General features: G+C 36.2%; 1 protein-coding gene across 1 annotated transcript in view; it reads left to right on the top strand.

Moving 5' to 3' along the window:
* SYNE1 (spectrin repeat containing nuclear envelope protein 1) overlaps positions 1-21,724 on the top strand; it is a 451,782-nt gene that overhangs the window by 93,556 nt on the left and 336,502 nt on the right. Inside the window, exons 5-8 of the mRNA XM_067011034.1 lie at positions 3,254-3,337; positions 9,882-9,902; positions 10,365-10,457; positions 11,361-11,539. Of these exons, the coding sequence (XP_066867135.1) occupies positions 3,254-3,337; positions 9,882-9,902; positions 10,365-10,457; positions 11,361-11,539 (377 nt within the window). The remainder of the gene's footprint in view (positions 1-3,253; positions 3,338-9,881; positions 9,903-10,364; positions 10,458-11,360; positions 11,540-21,724) is intronic.

Here is a 21,724-nt window from a genome sequence, read left to right as displayed (position 1 = left end):
GGGTGTGGAGAAAAGGGAAGCCTCTTGCACTGTTGGTGGGAAAGTAAATTGATACAGCCACTATGTTGAACAGTATGGAGGTTCCTTTAAAAACTGAAAATAGAACTACCATATGACCCAGCAATCCCCCTCCTGGGCATATACCCAGAGAAAGCCATAATTCAAAAAGATACATGCACCCCAATGTTCATTGCAGCACTGCTTACAATAGCCAAGACAACCTAAGCAACCTAAGTGTCCATAGACAGATGAATGGATAAAGAAGATGTGGCACATATATACAATGGAATATTACTCAGCCATTAGAAAGAATGAAATACTGCCATTTGCAGCAACATGAATGGTCCTAGAGATTGTCATACTGAGTGAAGTAAGTCAGACAAAGAGAAATATCGTATGATATCACTTGTATGTGGAATCTAAAAAGATGATACAAATGAATTTATTTACAAAACAGAAACAGACTCACAGACTTAGAGAACGAACTTACGGTTATCAGGGTGGAAGGCTGGGGGGAAGGGATAGTTAGGGAGTTTGGGATTGACATGTACACACTGCTATATTTAAAATAGAGAACCAACAAGGACCTACTGTATAGCACAGGGAGCTCCGCTCAATGCTATGCGGCAGCCTGGATGGGAGGGAGTTTGGAGGAGAATGGATACGTGTATATGTATGGCTGAGTCACTTTGCTGTGCACCTGAAACTACCACAACGTTGTTTATCAACTATACTCCAATATAAAATAAAAAGTTAAGAAAAAAGATGTGGTACATACCTACAATGGAATATTACTCAGCTATTAAAAGGAACGAAATTGTGCCATTTGCAGGGTTGTGGATGGACCTAGAAACTGTCATACAGAGTGAAGTAAGTCAGAAAGAGAAAGACAGATATCATATAATATCACGTATATGTGGAATCTAGAAAAATGGTACAGATGAACTTATTTGCAAAGCAGAAATAGAGACACAGATGCAGAGAACAAGCATATGGACACCAAGGCATGGGGGGAAGAGGGATGGAATGTATTAGGAGATTGGGATTGACATATATACACTACTATGTATAAAACAGATAACTAATGAGAACCTACTGTAGAGCACAGGGAACTCTACTCAGTGCTCTGTGGTGACCTAAATGGGAAGGAAATCCAAAAAAGAGGGGATAGATGTATACGTAGAGCTGATTCACTTTGTTGTACAGCATTGTAGAGCAACTATACTCCAATAAAAATTAATAAAAAGTAAAAAAACAGACTTGCCAAAGAACAGAGGATGAGATGTTCACACCATTGTTGAGCAGGGCAATAAAAATGAAGACCACCGCGAAAGACCATGTTACATACATTCAACTGAAAATAATTTTTTAAAGATAACTATCAAAATCAAGTGTTGGACAAAATATGTATCCACAGGATTATTCTTGTATTGCTGGTAAGAGTGAGTAGTACAAACACTTTGGAAAAGTTTGGCATTAGTTTAGAAGTTCAAAAGTCACATCCCCCTGACTCAGCAATTCCACTGTTAGGTATACATCCAAGAGAAACTCTTTATACTTGTACCAAGGGTGGGATGTACAAGAATGACCTGTCAGCACAGGTCACATAGGAATAACCTGGAAATAATTCAGATTCACATCAGAAGGAGAGTAAATAAATGGCACAGTATATGGCTGTCAAAATGAATGAAATGCAGTGACAGGAAACAATATAGATGAATGTTAGCAATCTTAATATGTGGAAAAGTAAGTATCAAAAAAAGATTAATACAGTGATATTCTTTATATAAGAGCTAAGAACTGAAATAAATATTCTTTTTAAGAATGCAATAAATGAAATGAATGTGTATAAAAGGGAAAACATTGGACTGGGTTTATTGTGATGGTTGCCATGGTGTAGGAGTTCAGGGGGATTGAATGAATGAATATTGAGGGATGTGGCTTTTGTGCTTAATTTCTGGGTCCTGGCTTTGTTTTAGTTGTGGGTTCCTAGGTGCTTTTTACATTATAAAAGATAATTAATCAAATAACTAAATAAGTGGGCCATGCAAGAAAAGGATAAGCCTTTTTAAAGTATATTTTCTATTTAAATATTTGTTTAAAATGATGTCATAAAAATTACCTGTTAACACTTTTAACTGGAAATGAAAAGATACTTAGTTTTGAGCTCTGATGGGAGATTGTTTAGAGTTCTAGTGCCACAGAGAAGAGACCAGTCTATCAGCTCTGCAATCATGGGCCTGTTATCCTCTTAGGTCTTGTAAATGTAATGTTATCTACTTCACTGAAATTATTTTGAGTTTTAAAATAAACAGTGTAGCACATAGAAAGCACTTACTATTTTATTCTATTTATTCAATTATTTATTAATGTATTATATTTTGCTGAATCAAACACAAGTAACTTAGTATCCTTGTACCAGAACATACTATTTTTTATTTTTATTTTATTTTTTGTGGTACGCGGGCCTCTCACTGTCGTGGCCTCTCCCGTTGCGGAGCACAGGCTCCGGACGCGCAGGCTCAGCGGCCACGGCTCACGGGCCCAGCCGCTCCGTGGCATGTGGGATCTTCCCGGACCGGGGCACGAACCCGTGTTCCCTGCATCGGCAGGCGGATTCTCAACCACTGCGCCACCAGGGAAGCCCCAGAACATACTATTTTGCGAAGAACATTTTCATTCTTACGCTCCTACTTTTTAACCTTGGCTCATGTGCGCCATGCTTTTTGGTCCTTCAAACAGAGAAACGCCACTAATACTGTCAGCAACTTTCATGTTAGTATGACTGAAAAGAAAATGTGAGTGACCAAGAGTACTTTTTTTAAGACTTTATATTTTAGAGAAGTTTTAAGTTTATGACAAAATTGAGAGGAAAGGAGAGATTTCCCATTATCTCCTGCCCTCCACACGCACTGAGAGCACTTTTCATAAAAATACTTCCTAACTTGCAGGAATAACAGTCTTAGTAGACAACATAGGAATTTTGTGAATTTCCAACCATAAGCATACAGAAACCTTAAGGGTAAGTGCATTCAGAAGCTGAGAATGAATGTATTTATTGAGTAAATTATACACCTTCCAAATGCTGTGGGGATAACGCTCCTCTATGTATCTGCTAACCTATATAGAAATTGAGTATGTTGGCTGTTCTTGAACATTCTTCAAGTATATTTTGAATCCACTTAAATAGATTTTATAACTGTCTTTTTAATGTGTGCAGTTTTACTTATTCCTGTCCTTCCCCCTTTTATAGCCATGTGAACAAGGACGCCGGATGAAACGAATCCATGCTGTGGCAAACATTGGCACGGCACTCAAGTTCCTGGAAGGAAGGAAGGTAAGAGAGAAACAAAAACAAAACACTTCAAGAAGGAAGCGTGGACATACTAATATTTTCATTGTTGATTGTTGGGTGAAAACACTGCACGCAATCTGTACAACATATATGTGCAATATTATTGTAAAATCGTTTTAGATTTACAGAAGAGTGGGGAAACAAAGGCACAGAGATTTCATGTCTGTACTTCAGCCAGCTTCCTCTAATGTGAGGGACTTATTTGTACATAGTACATATGTGTAACATAGTATAACTACCAAATAAGGAAATTAAAATTGGTATGATACTGTTAAGTAAAGCATATAAATTAATCTAATTTCATCATCTTTTCTACAGTGTCTTATTTCTGTTCCAGGATCCAATCCAGTAACATGCCTTGCATTTTAATTGTTGTGTCTCCTTTGTCTTTTCCATTCTATGACCTTGTCTTTCTGTCTCTTTCATGACCTTAATGATAACTGCTAGGCAGTTATTTTTCATAATATCTCTCAGTTTGGTTTGTGTGATGTTCTCCCATGATTAGATTGAGGTTATACATTTTTGGCAAGAATGCCAAGGAAGTGATATATTCTTCTCAGTGAATCAGTTTAGTGGATATAGATAGGATTCTGACTTGTCTTATTGCTGGTTATGCTAACCTCAACCACTTGATTAAGTCATCTGCTGAGGTTGTTTTTATGTGAAAACTACTATTTTTCCATTTATAATTCAGAAATAACTTAGGGGAGGTAATTGAGATTATGCTAATATTCTGCTTCTTGCTCACTGATTTTAGCATCAGTTGCCTTCAATAATTACTTCTGTGCTGTTTGCCTAATGATGATTTTGTTTTTCCCTCATTTCTTTTATACTTACTAATTGGAATTGTTATGTAAGAAAAAGATGACCTTTCTTCCCCATTTATTTATTCAATTCCTTATTTATTTCATAATGGACTCATGGATATTTATTTTATTCTATAGTTATAATCCAGTATGACTACTATTATTGTTATTATTGTTATTATTTTGTTGCTCAGATTGTTCTAGCTTTGTCCATTAAGAGTTCCTTCAAGCTGGCTCCTGTACTCTTTTGACACGGCCCCATCCTTTTTCAAGCATTTCCTTATTTTCTGGAACTACAGATTGTTCAGGTTTATCTTCTATTTTCCTCACCCCAGTCCTAGAATCAACCACTTCTCTAAGGAGGCTTTGTTCCTTTCATTAGTGAATGGCATTTAGAAACCAAGATTTGGGTGCTAGGTGTGCTCATGGCTACTGAAGGTTTCATTGCCCTCTCAATATACAGATCTAGATACATGTATGTTTACTAGTCTGGGTATACACACATGTCTATATTTCTCTCCCTTCTCTCTCTCTCTCTCTCTCTCTCTCTCTGTCTCTCTTTCTATATAGCTTCTTCTATTACTTGTGCATGTAAACCTTTACTTCAAATTGATACTTCTGATTTCAGTCCAATACCACAAGGTCCATTTCATGATGATTTCTTTCTGTTTTTTCTGACAGTGAGAAAACTGGCTCTCATCTACAATATATTCTCTTCTTTTTCATCCCTAGTGTATACATATAAAGAAGTTTCAGAATTGCTAACCCACACCTTTGTGAGAAACATATTGACTAACTGGAGAACAGCATTTGTGTACAGTTCTTTCGGTCTTCAGCATTACAATATCCTGTCAAGAGACTCTTGTCCAGATTTACCTAGGTCACTTCTGTTCTCCCATCCTTTCAGTGTGATTGTTATTCATTTGTAATAGAGTTAAGTAATAGAGTTATATTCCATTTTGGGCAACCCCACACACATCCTAGTTGACCTTAATTATTTTTTATTTTAGAGAATGAGACATTATTATGATTCTAGGAGTAACAGTTACACTTAGAGAAGTGGCATTCCCTCCTCATCCTTGCTTCTCCATTACCATTCTCCTTCCTTTTACTCCTTTTCTCACCTCTAGGTAACCAGTTTCTCCAATTTCTGATTTATCCTTCCTGTATTTCTTTTGCAGGAATGAGCAGGTTATTTTCATACACCACCTTCTTTCTTATACAAAGGTAGCATACTAGCGATACACCAGGTGCACTTTACCTTTTTTATTTAACAGTATATCCTGGAAATCCCTCAAATCAGTTCACAGAGATGTTCCTCATTCATTTTTACAGCTGCATAGTAGTCCGTGGTCTAGATGTTCCAGAGTTTATTCAACCACTCTCTTATGAATGAGCATTTAGGTTGTTTCTAGCATTTTTCAAGCAGAAATGATGATGCAATTAATAACTGTGCATAAGTATTTTTGTATTATTGGAAGTGCATCTTCTGGGTAAATTTTTAGAAGTACGATTGTTGGGTCAAAACATAAGTGTGTATTTTGTTTTGTTAAGTGTTGACATATTTCCCTCCAGAAGGGTTGCACCAATCCTTTTAGATTTTAGCCTTTTCTAATTTGTGGAAATTCAGGAAGTCTGTATTTGGCAATACCAAAACCAGCTTTATAAATGGATATCCAGATACTTCTGGAAAATAGAATGATTCAGTTATTTACTTCTCTGTCTATATGCAATAAATTATTTCATTTATTCCACAAATGCATAATGGAATACTTTCTGTAAAACGAGAATTCTGGAAAATACAAAATTAAAGAAAACTAGATTCTGGCTCATAAATAATTTATATTTTAATGAGTTGTTAGAACAGTGAATCAATATAAAGTTCAGTCAAGTGTGCTAACTTCACACGAAAGAGAGATTCTAGACATTAAGATGGTGTAGAAAAACAATCTTAGCTTCTAGTAGAATATTGGACATTGTTTCCAGCTCACTTTAACATCATTCTTAATGGAATGTTTCTCTTCTTCCTTCTCTGGCTTCATGGGTTTTTCATGGAAAGCTGAAAAAAAAGCCTTATTTAACAGGATATTTATAGAATTTTCCCAGTCATTTTGTCTTCCATTTTGGCTATATAACAATAGTGTCCTTCTTTGTTCTGATGTGTATTCACTGGCTAGAATATGAAAACAAAATTCTTCTTATTAATTAATGTCTTAGAGAAAAATTTAATGACTTAACCCATGAAAGGCATTGTTTGTAAAGAGAACCAAAGAGTCTTCTTTTCACAGAAGACTTGTTTGTACCAGGTCCATTTTCAAAGAACAAACCTGAATAACTTTTTAAAAAGTAGGGGATTCAGATTTTAAATATTATATTTACTAAGGGCAAAAAGTAATGCATTTGAGTCTCAGGACAAAATCTAAAGTATTTCCTTTCTGTCCCCACAAATCCCTTACTACTTTGATTAAAAAAAAATCTACCTGAAATACGTAGTTTTGGGCTTCTCTTTTTTGCATTTCTTCACCCCATTGGCTCACAAAATAATTGACAGTGGGGTAGAATGAGTTTTTGAAGACTCTTTGGTGCCCTCCCTCTTACTGTTTATTTTTGTTGTTTATAATTTAAGAACTTAAGTCTCAAACATATTTTCAAGAATGTGTCTTTAACCCTTGTATCTACTTTGTCCTCCATTTAGATTTTTTCTTTAGATGATAGAAGATTTGTTTAGTACTCGGATAAGGAATAATGAAGGCACTTTTCAAGTTTATTGAAGAAAACCCTACCATTGTGTTTATTTTCCACTTGTTTACAGGGTTACTGAATAAAGGCATATGTTAGTATTTGATAAGAATTGTATAAGTTTGGCTCTAATGAATAGATTCATCACTACTTTCCGCAAGTTTTTCTCCAATGAGGTGTCAGATGGATCATTCTAAATAGTAATACAAGCAGCCAGTCACTGACCACGTTTCCTAAAGCTTGCCATAGTGCACACATAAATTTAGATTCCTGTGAGGTCCAGATAGATGATGTCAACGATGAAGCAAGGTAGAAGCTGATCATGGTAGCAGGAAAACTGAGTAGTCCCATGTGCTGTCTGAAAGAAGGAAGCAAATACTCAATTCCATCTGGAGTCACCTCGATGAAATGCAAGCACAGTGATCCCAGGTTTAACAATTGAACGAGAAAAGCCAGTAGTCTGGATTTTTATTGAAATCTTATTATTTATTTAATTTATTTAAGTTATCTATTAAATAATGCAGGTATTTGGCTACCTATATATATATATATATATATATATATATATATATATATATAGGTAGAAAACAACTCATAAAGTGGTGATGCATCTATTCATTAGGTTTTCCAGTGTATCAAGAAAAGCTGGTAGTCTGGATTTTTATTGAAATCTTATTATTTATTTAATTTATTTAAGTTATCTATTAAATAATGCAGGTATTTGGCTACCTATATATATATATATATATATATATATATATATATATATATAGGTAGAAAACAACTCATAAAGTGGTGATGCATCTATTCATTAGGTTTTCCAGTGTATCAAGAAAAGCCAGTAGTCTGGATTTTTATTGAAATCTTATTATTTATTTAATTTATTTAAGTTATCTATTAAATAATGCAGGTATTTGGCTACCTATATATATATATATATATATATATATATATATATATATAGGTAGAAAACAACTCATAAAGTGGTGATGCATCTATTCATTAGGTTTTCCAGTGTATCAAGAAAAGCTGGTAGTCTGGATTTTTTATTTAAATTGTTTTGAAATTTTTCCCAAATAATTCAAATATTTTTTTGAAACGTCTGTGGGCCTTGTATTAGTCTGCTATGGCTGCCATAACAGAATACCACACACTGGATGGCTTAAACAACAGAAATGTATTTTCTCACAGTTCTGGAGGCTGAAAGTCCAAGATCAAGGTGCCATCAGGGTTGATTTCCTCCTTTTTTCCAGGCTTGCTGACAGCTGCTTTGGCACTGTGCCTTCATGTGACCTTTCTAGTGTGTGTGTGTGTGCAGAGAGAGAGAGAAAGCGAGAGTGAGAGTTCCGGTGTTTTCTTCCTCTTCTTATAAGGATACCAGTCCTATTGGATTAGGGCTCACTCTTATAACCTTGTTTCACCTTAATTGTCTCCTTAAAGGTTCTATCTCCAAATGTAGTCACATTGGGGGTTAGGGACTCAACATGTGAATTTTGAAGATAATTCAGTCCATTCGGGCCTCTGGCTTACAAAATCAATCTTCTCCAAACCTAGAGGTTTTGTTAAAACAGATTCTTAGTCTGCCTTCCTTATTTTCTGGCTCAGAAGGTCTGAGATGAGGTCCATCTATGTGATTCATCCTTTCTGGTTTCTGGAATTCTTCAGTCTCTTTGGATGTGTCTCTGTTGCCCATCCCACAGTCTTAGGGCTATTAAAAGTTTATTGTGTATTTCATAGGATTTTGCAAGGGAGAGGAGGTAAAACAAACAAAAGAACCTGTGCTCCTGAAACCCATTATGGTTTTTAAATTTTTAAGAAAGAAAATAATTTTGAAACACGTTTTTTCTTCACAAGTTGAGCACGAGATCTTCAGGTTCTATAATAAGCTGAATGTATAAACTTCAAAGTGCAGTTGGAGCTGGGTTGAGGTGAAATTCAACTTATATATTCAATTGCATTTAAAAAAAGAATGATATATAAGGAGAGAGAAATAATTTGTCCTCTATGAAAGGCATTAATCTTGTGGTTATGAGCATGTATTTTAAATTTGTGGCCCATGGATACTAAAATGGATATAGAGAAAATTCTGGAGAATTTGTAAAATGGAGTAATCAGAATGATTATAAAGATTGTAATAGGTTCTATCATAAAAGATTAAAGAAATGTGACACTCTTTATTTTTCACCACCAAGTATTTTATATCTTACACAGGGCTAGGTTTAAAAGAAGTAGACACACGATCTTGTGATCTGTGGAACTTCTCAATGTTTTTCTGTCTCTGAACCTGATGAATGAACTTCAGCAGTGAGATAAAATCCCATGGGTATATCTCAAATTATTTACAATGACTTTTGTGCTAGCTTTTACTTTACTCCTCAGATGTAAACTAGTAAATTTAAACTAATTACTCGAGTAAGGTGTTTGTGGGATGATTTTGCTTCTAATATTTTTTTAAAAGTAAGCTATTTACAAACTTCTGAACTTTATTTTAATATCACACCTTATTAAATCTTGTCTGAGAATTATTGAGCTAGAAGTCTAAGGAGTACTTTAGTTTTTTTCTAATTTGACCAGGGATTATGAAGAGGAGGGTGAGCAGTTAATTGTATTCTATAGAGGTTGACTGAACTAGACCTACCATACAAGTCTATTTTCCCGGGACTTTCTCATAGTTGGGAAGACATTGAAATGAATAGTTGGGGACATTGTAGACAGATTAATTCTGAGTGCTTTATAGTTGTCAGTGCCCCAAAGTAGGGAACTGAACCCCCACAATCTCTTTCTACTCTCTTAACTGTTTCTCTTAATAATTAACTATTTCTCTTAACTATGTCTTGCCTTTCCTTTATCTTTAAAATGTATTCTGCAAATCACGCTCTAAATTTACCACCTGCATTTTTATTCCCTTTGAACAAATAATGTGAATTTTGAAGGGCTATTTATGTATATGTATCATCTTCTCCCTTTGTTTTTCATGTCAGTCCATGTACAGAGGATCACCGGTTAGTACAAATTTTAGAATTTTTAACTCCTGACTTTTATAGGTAAAAGAGAACATAAGTTTCATGCTATTTGGTAACAAATTTCAAAGTAAGTGCATCTTCTTAAACTTCCCCTCACAGTTTCTTTTACATTCCAGTCAACCTCTGAATGTAAAGAATAACCTTTTTTTTTTTTTCCTGTCTGGCATTTTATTGGTAATTCCTCGCATGATGTCATATCTTTTCAACTTTAAACCAGCTTTTGAAATTCATTCTGTAGTTGTGTTTATTGTGTGCGCCTAATGAATGCCCCTGAAATTTCCACTGAAACCATGTTTTTATGGCTCACCCTGCTTACTCCTGTGTACTGCTGCACAGGCATGACCAAATGTGATTGACATCTAGTAAAGTGCTACTTATTGCATAATTAAATGGTCTGTAATCTTCTAGTACATTACTAGTACAGTTTTTCTTTTTAAACAGATTAAATTAGTCAACATTAACTCCACTGATATAGCTGATGGCCGACCCTCAATAGTTCTCGGATTGATGTGGACCATTATTCTGTATTTCCAGGTATTGTACTTCTTCAGCTCCCTTTTCTGTTGATATAAATGTCACAGATGGAGGTAGTGGTGGACATTTGAATGATGAATAATGCCCTCATTTTCTGTACCTTTGCGGCTGAACCTCAAGTTAGCAGAGATGTGACCTTCACATGTACATTGTTTTTTGTTGGCAGAAAATGCCCTCTTTTTCTCCACTAAGGTGTTATATATGGAACTCCCCAAAGAACTCGGCCAGGTACCCAATCCAAAAAGTGGGTAGAACACGATGGAGATGAAATATTGGTGTAAAAAGAGTTCAGGAAGTTTGTCTTTGTCCTCTGGAAGGGAGCGGTTCTATGCTCCTATTAGACATTAAGGGGAGAAATTAACTTGCTCTTCTCTCTGGGATAATTCTAGCCATAAGGTTGTTTTTTAAAGAAATGGACTTTATTTTTTAGAGCAGTCTGACGTTCTCAGCAAAACGGAGCAAAGAGTACAGAAATTTCCCATGTACCTCCTGCACCCACACATGCATAGCCTCCCCTTAACCAGGTCCCCCATGGGAGTGGAACATTGGTTACAATTAATGAACCTTTACTGACACATCACTATCACTTCAAGGTTTGTAGTTTACATTAGGATTCACTCTCGGTGTTTACCAAGAGTGAATTCTTTGAGTTTGGAGAACCATTAGGTTCTGTTTTCTTCATTCATGCATGTATTTAACAAGCGTTCATTACTGTGTACAAGGTCCCATTTTAGATGTGGTAGGAAGTGCAAACAGGAGTTAACACATTGGTCGTGCCCTTTAAGAGCTTATATTGTTGGGAGGTTAAGGGTGTTAAGATCAATCAAGTTAGAAAGTAAAGCACCCGAGAAGAGAAGAACAAAGATAACGCTGACGTTTTGCCGACTGTTGACGCACGCGCAGATTGAGGAGCTGACCAGCAACCTACCGCAGCTGCAGCCTCTGTCCAGCAGTGCATCCTCGGTGGACAGCACGGCCAGCTCTGAGGCCACCAGCCCCCCAAGCAAACGGAAGGTGGCCACCAAGATCCAAGGAAGTGCTAAGAAGGCTTTATTAAAGTGGGTCCAGTACACAGTCGCCAAGTAAGTACCAAGAAGGACTTTGTTTAAATTAGAAACCCTTGAATAATTTGAGTTATCAATTTATGACCGAGTGCACATTCCAGTGATGGCAAAATTTGTGGAGACATGTGAGTGAATGGCTTTGCTTTGGCTCTCATTTCATTCTTCCCTTGAATTAAAATGTAAACAGAAAGCATCCCCGATACTCTAGGACAATGGTGTAATAAAACTAATTCCTTCTTCACTTGTGTGATGGGACCCAATTAAGTTGTTTAATCCCTACACTTGATTAGCATGGGGACTAATTCCATTTAGGTCATTGTTTGGATTTTCTGCTGCTATTAGATAATCTTTACACAAATAAATTAGAGGTTTAAACATGATTATTTCTTCATAAGACTGTTGAGTCTATTTAATAATATTGTGGACTAACGTCCACATTCTGAAGTAATCATATTTGTTTTTATACCTTGAAACGTTCTAGCAATTTTATTTTTTAATGTTTTCTTTGATCTTATCTTTTATCTGGAATGTACATTCTTTTGTCAGCTCCAGCTATATGGACTGAGAGTTTGCTTCTAAGCATAATAAATGTACATGTGTGCACATATATGTGAGAATACTGGATATAAAATTACTACTCTCAAAAAGTACTTTCTCATAGCAATTTCAATAGAGTCTTCAATGGATCATACCAATATTTTGTGGTCAGATGTGGTAAGTAATAAGATCTCTTCACCTAGAAGTTGTGTTTTTGTAAGATTTTCCTGAATGACATGTAAAATTAACTCACTTTCTATTTTGTTTCACATGGCTAGATATAACCCACATCTAATTCTCTCCTTCTGGAAAATAGTTGTAAACAAGTACTTATCATTATAAAACACTGAGGCACTAAACACAGGAAGTTCTATTTTTAAAGAGTTTGAAGAGCAAAAATAAGGAGAGAAAAAAATAAACATAGAGAAGATGTAATTAGTGTTACTAACTTATATAGTTTTGTTTAACTTGTAAAGTGTGTTGGTGGTTTTCTAATTTGGGGTATATTTTTATGATTCAAGTTGCAATTAAAAGTATTTCTGAAAGCAAAGCTTTGTGGCTCTTGGGACTCTAGTAGGGATGAAATTAAAAACCCTTCCCACATTGCCGGCACGCTCTTTGCATTCCATCTACAGTGGGTATTTCTAATCTCTTTTGCAGCTTAACCAAGCAGGGAGAAGAAACATGTTGGGTAGGAGAGGACTGGTGACCACATGCTACAACATATGTCATGGTGCTATCACGATAAAACTTTGTAATAATGTCAATGTGATATTCTGTTGTCTGTTGCTCCACCCAGCATTTAATTAAACAAACTAAATAAATTTTCATTTAATATTATGTAGCTTGAAATAAAATCAAATTCAATGATGGTGGAGTTTTCCTGCATAAGTTTTGTTTCACACGTGATGTGCAGGTGTCTAATAATAATTGTCATTCCTGCAACTTGTGTGTTTGTAACTTTGATGGAAGTTGTATTTTCCTTACCTGTATAAATGTCCAGATTTGTGGACCCAAGGATTCTCCACCTATCAACACCTCAGTGAGATACATTTATTTAACAGCTGCATAAATTGTAGAGATTTAGGGAGATGACCGCTTTCTGCCATGAATAGTCTGGAATGAACACATGATGCTGTCACGCTACCACATTGTTGATAATTTTTCTAAGAGCTATTTTACACTCTCCTGGTATTTATTTTTCAAGCAATTTCTTACCTGACATGGATAAAATAACTTTAGAATCTGTACCTAGTTCAGTATATGGCATGTCTGTAAAATTATAATTTGTGAGACTCCGTAGTGTGAAGGTTTATCCATCTCATAAGACTGAAGATGGGGGAAAAGGATAAAACATCCAGTGAACACCAAATTGTCAGAGTGTATTCAGTTTTCATATAAAATTTCAAAATACTTGGGAAGTAAATCAAAAAACTGTTTCAGTAACACAAGATAGTTAATCCCCCCCCTTTTTTTTTTTTACCAATTTCATCTACTATCTATACTGTCAGAAATGAAAGCATGTCTGACATTTGCATACCTTGTTTTCAAATGTCTGAGAACAGTTGTATTTTAGGACAAAAATCAGTAAGATAACCAAACAAATGAAGACATGTGTATCCAGACCCATTCAAAATAACTTGAAGCAAATATGTATTAGCCTATAAACTGGATGTACTTCTTTAAGTGATGTATCTAAGTTTCTTTCAGTTTGTATCACTTCTTTAAGTGAGGTATCTAAATTTTCTTTGATTTTGTATCTACAATTCAGAGGCTTGGACTAAAGCTTTTTAGGAATATCACCTACTAGTTTGATCTAATACAAAACATTATATGTGTGTGTGCGTGCCTGTGTGTGTGTGCATGTGTGTATTCAACAAATGAGGAAGACCATGTAACAAACCATTTTTAATTGTTCCAACATGGTGAATATTTAGGAAAACATTTTATATATTTCTTTTTTGAAAATGTCTAAAACAATAAAGTTCAAGAAAATCAGAAATATCTAACACATGATGAATATTTATCAGCTGTTCACTTATGTACACCTACCTTAATTTTTTTTGTTTTCTTTTTTTTTATACATCAGGTTCTTATTAGTCATCCATTTTATACACATCAGTGTGTACATGTCAGTCCTAATCTCCCAATTCATCACACCCCCACCCCCACCCCTGGCCGCTTCCCCCGCTTGCTGTCCATACATTGGTTCTCTACATCTGTGTCTCTATTTCTGCCCTGCAAACCGGTTCATCTGTACCATTTCTCTAGGTTCCACATATATGCGTTAATATATGATATTTGTTTTTCTCTTTCTGACTTACTTCACTCTGTATGACAGTCTCTAGATCCACCCACATCTCTACAAATGACCCAATTTCGTTCCTTTTTATGGCTGAGTAATATTCCATTGTATATATGTACCACATCTTCTTTATCCATTAGTCTGTTGATGGGCATTTAGGTTGCTTCCGTGACCTGGCTATTGTAAATAGTGCTGCAATGAACATTGTGGTACATGACTCTTTTTGAGTTATGGTTTTCTCTGGGTATATGCCCAGTAGTGGGATTGCTGGATCATATGGCAATTCTATTTTTAGTGTTTTAAGGAACCTCGATACTGTTCTCCATAGTGGCTGTAACAATTTACATGACCACCAACAGTGCAAGAGGGTTCCCTTTACTCCACACCCTCTCCAGAATTTGTAGTTTGTAGATTTGCTGATGATGCCTATTCGAACTGGTGTGAGGTGATACCTCATTGTAGTTTTGATTTGCATTTCTCTAATAATTAGTGATGTTGAGCAGCTTTTCATGTGCTTCTTGGCCATCTGTATGTCTTCTTTGGAGAAAAGTCTATTTAGGTCTTCTGTCCATTTTGGGATTGGGTTCTTTGTTTTTTTAATATTGAGCTGCATGAGCTGTTTATTTACTTTAGAGATTAATCCTTTGTCTGTTGATTCATTTGCAAATATTTTCTCCCATTCTGAGGGTTGTCTTTTCATCTTGTTTATGGTTTCCTTTGCTGTGCAAAAGGTTTTAAGTTTCATTAGGTCCCATTTGTTTATTTTTATTTCCATTTCTCTAGGAGGTGGATCAAAAAAGATCTTGCTGTGGTTTAAGTCAAAGAGTGTTCTTCCTATGTTTTCCTCTAAGAGTTTTATAGGGCCTGGTCTTACATTTAGGTCTCGAATCCATTTTGAGTTTATTTTTGTGTATGGTGTTAGGGAGTGTTCTAATTTCATTCTTTTACATGTAGCTGTCCAGTTTTCCCAGCACCACTTATTGAAGAGACTGTCTTTTTTCCATTGTATATCCTTGCCTCCTTTGTCATAGATTAGTTGACCATAGGTGCGTGGGTATATCTCTGGGCTTTCTATCTTGTTCCGCTGATCTATATTTCTGTTTCTGTGCCAGTACCATATTGTCTTGATTACTGTAGCTTTGTAGTATAGTCTGAAGTCAGGGAGTCTGATTCCTCCAGCTCTGTTTTTTTCCCTCAAGACTTCTTTGGCTATTCGGGGTCTTTTGTGTCTCCATACAAATATTAAGATTTTTTGTTCTAGTTCTGTAATAAATGCCATTGGTAATTTGATAGAGATTGCATTGAATCTGTGGATTGCTTTGGGTAGTATAGTCATTTTCACAATATTGATTCTTCCAGTCCAAGAATATGGTATAAATCTCCATCTGTTGCTATCAACTTTAATTTCTTTCATCATTGTCTTACAGTTTTCTGCATAAAGGTTTTTTTGTCTCCCTAGGTAGGTTTATTCCTAGGTAATTTATTCTTTTTGTTGCAGTGGTAAATGGGAGTGTTTCCTTAACTTCTCTTTCAGATTTTTCATCATTAGTGTATAGGAATGCCAGAGATTTCTGTGCATTAATTTTGTATCCTCCAACTTTTCCAAATTCATTGATTAGCTTTAGTAGTTTTCTGGTGGCATCTTTAGGATGCTCTATGTATAGTATCATGTCATCTGCAAACGATGACAGTTTTACTTCTTCTTTTCCAATTTATATCCCTTTTATTTCTTTTCTTCTCTGATTGCCATAGCTAGGACTTCCAATACCATGTTGAGTACTAGTGATGAGAGTGGACCTCCTTGTCTTGCTCCTCATCTTAGAGGAAATGCTACCAGTCTTTCACGATTGAGAATGAGGTTTGCTGTGGGTTTGTCATATATGGCCTTTATTATGCTGAGGTAGGTTCCCTCTATGCCCTCTTTCTGAAGAGCTTTTATCATAAATTGGTATTGAATTTTGTCAAAAGCTTTTTCTGCATCTATTGAGATGATCGTATGGTTTTTCTCCTTCAATTTGTTAATATGGTGCATCACAATGATTGATTTGCGTATATTGAAGAATCCTTGCATCCCTGGGATAAATCCCACTTGATCATGGTGTATGATCCCTTTAATATGTTGTTGGATTCTGTTTGCTAGTATTTTGTTGAGAATTTTTGCATCTATATTCATCAGTTATATTGTTCTGTAATTTTCTTTTTTTGTAGTATCTTTGTCTGGTTTGGGTATCAGGGTGATAGTGGCCTCGTAGAATGAGTTTGTGAGTGTTCCTTCCTCTGCAATTTTTTGGAAGAGTTTGAGAAGGATGGGTGTTAGCTCTTCTCTAAATGTTTGATAGAATTCACCTGTGAAGCCATGTGGTCCTGGACGTTTATTTGTTGGAAGATTTTTAATCACAGTTTCAATTTCATGACTTGTGATTGGTCTGTTCATATTTCCTATTTCTTCCTGGTTCAGTCTTGCAAGGTTATACCTCTCTAAGAATTTGTCCATGTCTTCCAGGTTGTCCATTTTATTGGCATAGAGTTGCTTGTAGTAGTCTCTTAGGATGCTTTGAATTTCTGCAGTGTCTGTTGTAACTTCTCCTTTTTCATTTCTAATTTTACTGATTTGAGTCCTCTCCCTCTTTTTCTTGATGAGTCTGGCTAATGGTTTATCAATTTTGTTTATCTTCTCCAAGAACCAGCTTTTAGTTTTATTGATCTTTGCTATTGTTTTCTTTGTTTCTATTTCATTTATTTCTGCTCTGATCTTTATGATTTCTTTCCTTCTGCTAACTTTGGGTTTTGTTTGTTCTTCTTTCTCTGCTTCCTTTAGGTGTAAGGTTAGATTGTTTATTTGAGATTTTTCTTCTTTCTTGAGGTAGGCTTGTATAGCTATAAACTTCCCTCTTGGAACTGCTTTTGCTGCATCCCATAGATTTTGTATTGTTGTGTTTTTATTGTCATTTTTCTCTAGGTATTTTTTTGAATTCCTCTTTGATTTCTTCAGTTATCTCTGGGTTGTTTAGTAACATATTAGTGTCCATATGTTTGTGTTTGTTCCTTTTTTTCCCTGTAAGTGATTTCTAATCTCATAGCATTGTGGTCAGAAAAGATGTTTGATATGATTTCAATTTTCTTATATTTACTGAGCCCTTGATTTTTGACCCAAGATGTGATCTATCCTGGAGAATATTCCATGCGCACTTGAGAAGAAAGTGTAATCTGCTGTTTTTGGATGGAATGTCTTATAAATATCAATTAAATCTATCTGGTCTATTGTGTCATTTAAAGCTTGTGTTTCCTTATTAATTTTGTTTGGATGATCTATCCATTGGTGTAAGTAAGGTGTTAAAGTCCCCCACTATTATTGTGTTACTGTCGATTTCCTCTTTTAGAGCTGTTAGCAGCTGCCTTATGTATTGAGGTGCTCTTATGTTGGGTGCATATATATTTATAAATGTTATATCTTCTTGGATTGATCCCTTGATCATTATGTAGTGTCCTTCCTTGTCTCTTGTAACATTCTTTATTTTAAAGTCTATTGTATCTGACATGAGTATGGCTACTCCAGCTTTCTTTTGATTTCCATTTGCATGGAGTATCTTTTTCCTTCCCCTCACTTTCAGACTGTATGTGTCCCTAGGTCTGAAGTGGGTCTCTTGTAGACAGCATATATATGGGTCTTGTTTTTGTATCCATTTAGCAAACCTGTGTCTTTTGGTTGGAGCATTTAATCCATTCAAATTTAAGGTAATTATTGATATGTATGTTCGTATTACCATTTTGTTAATTGTTTTGGGTTTGGTTTTGTAGGTCCTTTTCTTCTCTTGTTTTTCCCATTTAGAGAAGTTCCTTGAGCATTTGTTGTAGAGCTGGTTGGGTGGTGCTGAATTCTCTTAGCTTTTGCTTGTCTGTAAAGCCTTTGATTTCTCAATCGAATCTGAATGAGATCCTTGCCGGGTAGAGTAATCTTGGCTGTAGATTCTTCCCTTTCATCACTTTAAGTATATCATGGCACTTCCTTCTGGCTTGTAGCGTTTCTGCTGAGAAATCAGCTGTTAAACCTTATGGGAGTTCTCTTGAATGTTATTTGTTGTTTTTCTCTTGCTGCTTTCAGTAATTGTTCTTTGTCTTTAATTTTTGCCAATTTGATTACTATGTGTCTTGGCATGTTTCTTCTCCTTGGGTTTATCCTGTATGAGACTCTCTGTGCTTCCTGGAGTTGTGTGGCTATTTCCTTTCCCATGTTAGGGAAGTTTTCGACTCTAATCTCTAAAGATAGTTTCTCTGGTCCTTTCTCTCTATCTTCTCCTTCTGGGACCCCTATAATGCGAATGTTGGTGCATTTAATGTTGTCCCAGAGGTCTCTTAGGCTGTCTTCATTTCTTTTCATTCTTTTTTCTTTATTCTGTTCTGCAGCAGTGAATTCCACCATTCTGTTTTCCAGGTCACTTATCCGTTCTTCTGCCTCAGTTATTCTGCTATTGATTCCTTCTAGTGTATTTTGCATCAGTTATTGTATTGTTCATCGCTGTTTGTTTGTTCTTTAATCTTCTAAATCTTTATTAAACATTTCTTGCATCTTCTCAATCTTTGCCTCCATTCTTTTTCCTAGGTCCAGGATCACCTTCACTACCATTATTCTGAATTCTTTTTCTGGAAGGTTGCCTATCTCCACTTCATTTAGTTGTTTTTCTGGGGTTTTATCTTATTCCTTTATCTGGTACATAGCCCTCTGCCTTTTCATCTTGTCTGTCTTTCTGTGAATGTGGTTTTCGTTCCACAGGCTGCAGGACTATAGTTCTTCTTCTTCTGCTGTCTGCCCTCTGATGGATGAGGGTAACTAAGAGGCTTGTGCAAGTTTCCTGATGAGAGGGACTGGTGGTGGGTAGAGCTGGCTATTGCTCTGGTGGGCAGAGCTCAGTAAAACTTTAATCTGCTTGTCTGATGATGGGTGGGGCTGGGTTCCCTCCCTGTTGGTTGTTTGGCCTGAGGCGACCCAAGACTGGAGTCTCCCTGGTCTCTTTGGTGGGGCTAATGGTGGACTCTGGGAGGGCTCACGCCAAGGAGTACTTCCCAGAATTTCTGCTGCCAGTGTCCTTGTCTTCACGGTGAGACACAGCCACCCCCGCCTCTGCAGGAGAACCTCCAACACTAGCAGGTAGGTCTGGTTCAGTCTCCTATGGGGTCACTGCTCCTTCCCCTGGGGTCCTGATATGCACACTACTTTGTGTGTGCCCTCCAAGAGTGGAGTCTCTGTTTCCCGTAGTCTTGTAGAAGTCCTGCAGTGAAATTCTGCTAGCCTTCAAAGTCTGATTCTCTAGGAATTTCTCCTCCCTTTGCTGGACCTCCAGCTTGGGAAGCCTGACATGGGGCTCAGAACCTTCACTCCAGTGGGTGGACTTCTGTGGTATAAGTGTTCTCCAGTTTGTGAGTCACCCATCCAGCAGTTATGGGATTTGATTTTATTGTGATTGTGCCCCTCCTACCGTCTCATTGTGGCTTCTCCTTTGTCTTTGGATGTGGGGTATCTTTTTGGTGAGTTCCAGTGTCTTCCTGTCAATGACTGTTCAGCAGTTAGTTGTGATTCTGGTGTTCTCTCAAGAGGGAATGAGGGCACGTCCTTCTACTCTGCCATCTTGAACCAGAACTCAGTTTGTTAAAATGTAATTTGATATATATATATACACTAATATGTATAAAATAGATAACTAATAAGAACCTGCTGTATAAAACAATAAATAAAATAAAATTCAAAAAATATAAAAATAAAAAAAAAATTAAAAAATATTTAAAAAATAATTTAAGGTGGCATAAAGAGACTGTGAAACAGAAACATTTTAAAATGGGGAACTGTGGGCAAAGGGAAAATATAGGAAGAAAAGTAAGATGAAGCCAGAGGCAAATGTACAAATGAATAGATAATAAGAACATACTGCTTAACCTGGGTGGATATTTGCCAGTGTGTCAGGCATTGGCTGAAAAAATTATATCTATACCACCAGAGACAGAAACTGTAAAAGAACTAAAGATATGTTGCTGCAATCTTACAAAATTGTTTTTAAAATATTTATTTAAGAAGCCAGTTATTAGGTCCAAGGATGTTAATTTTAGCACAAAATATTTTATGCAAACTCAGTGTACATTGGTAAAACATGATTTAAAGTGAACCTTAAAGTTTGCAGAGATAAAATGTAAGGGCATTTACCAACTTTTTATACTAATCACGGTATCAGTAAGATATATTGTCTCTTAAAGTTTGTGCAAATTTGGAGAATATAGTCGAAAAGAAGAATTGAGTGATATTATTTCTGCTTTATTTAGAAACAACTGTAATGAGACTAATTTTCTAAAAAGAAACTACCAGAATATTTATCTACTGAATGTTACCTAATTTATTGATTACCTTTAAAGGCTCTAGACTTAATCAAAAAATGTTGTTCAAAGACATCTTTGCAACTCTTTTTGAAACTGTCTTTATAGTTGATAAGTTACATGTAGAGAAAAATTGTTCAATGTGAGCTTGCCTTGCTTCTGTTTTCAACAGCAAAATATTGCTACCAACTTGAATCACTTCTTAGTGATCATATCTGGCTTTGAAGTAAATCCACGAAAGAGCAAAGATTTGCCACCAGCACATTGCCCTCAAGGCAATTCTAAAAAAAGAGTTTAAAAAACAATTTGCTCGGGCTTCCCTGGTGGCGCAGTGGTTGAGAGTCCGCCTGCCGATACAGGGGACGCGGGTTCGTGCCCCGGTCCGGGAAGATCCCACATGCCGCGGAGCGGCTGGGCCCGTGAGCCATGGCCGCTGAGCCTGCGCGTCCGGAGCCTGTGCTCCGCAGCGGGAGAGGCCGCAACAGTGAGAGGCCAGCGTACCGCAAAAAACAAAACAAACCGATTTGCTCAAACAGTTTGATGGTAGGGTAAATTAATCTTGTCTGTACTTATGTGGAGTATAGGGTTTTTTGTGACTAATTTAGAGACATCACAACCATTTGCATTTTGTTCATTCTACAGCATTTGATATAATTCAGCCACATTATGTTTTTCTGTTATCATCTGTGCATGTACAACACAGGCTGCTGGTCATTATCATTAGAAATGTGTTAGAGACTCTTCACAAAAATACACAATGGTGAATTATTACCAGTTTCGGTGTTTTTAAAATGTTCACTTTTATTTTGTCAGGTGTTTTTTCTCTATATTGGTTTCCTTTAAAAATGTGCTTTCAGTTGAGTCTTTCAATTACTGAAAACTCTAATATAGTAAACCCTTTAAGTATGGAACCAGAATTTCTACACCTTATCTTGGTACCCATTAAAACCTTTGCTTTGCGTATTTTCTCTCGAAACCAGTATACCGGTACAGCCAACTGC

The sequence above is a fragment of the Kogia breviceps genome, chromosome 13, assembly GCF_026419965.1.
Source record: "Kogia breviceps isolate mKogBre1 chromosome 13, mKogBre1 haplotype 1, whole genome shotgun sequence".
Taxonomy (NCBI): domain Eukaryota; kingdom Metazoa; phylum Chordata; class Mammalia; order Artiodactyla; family Physeteridae; genus Kogia; species Kogia breviceps.
This window is presented reverse-complemented; position numbering and strand designations above follow the sequence as displayed.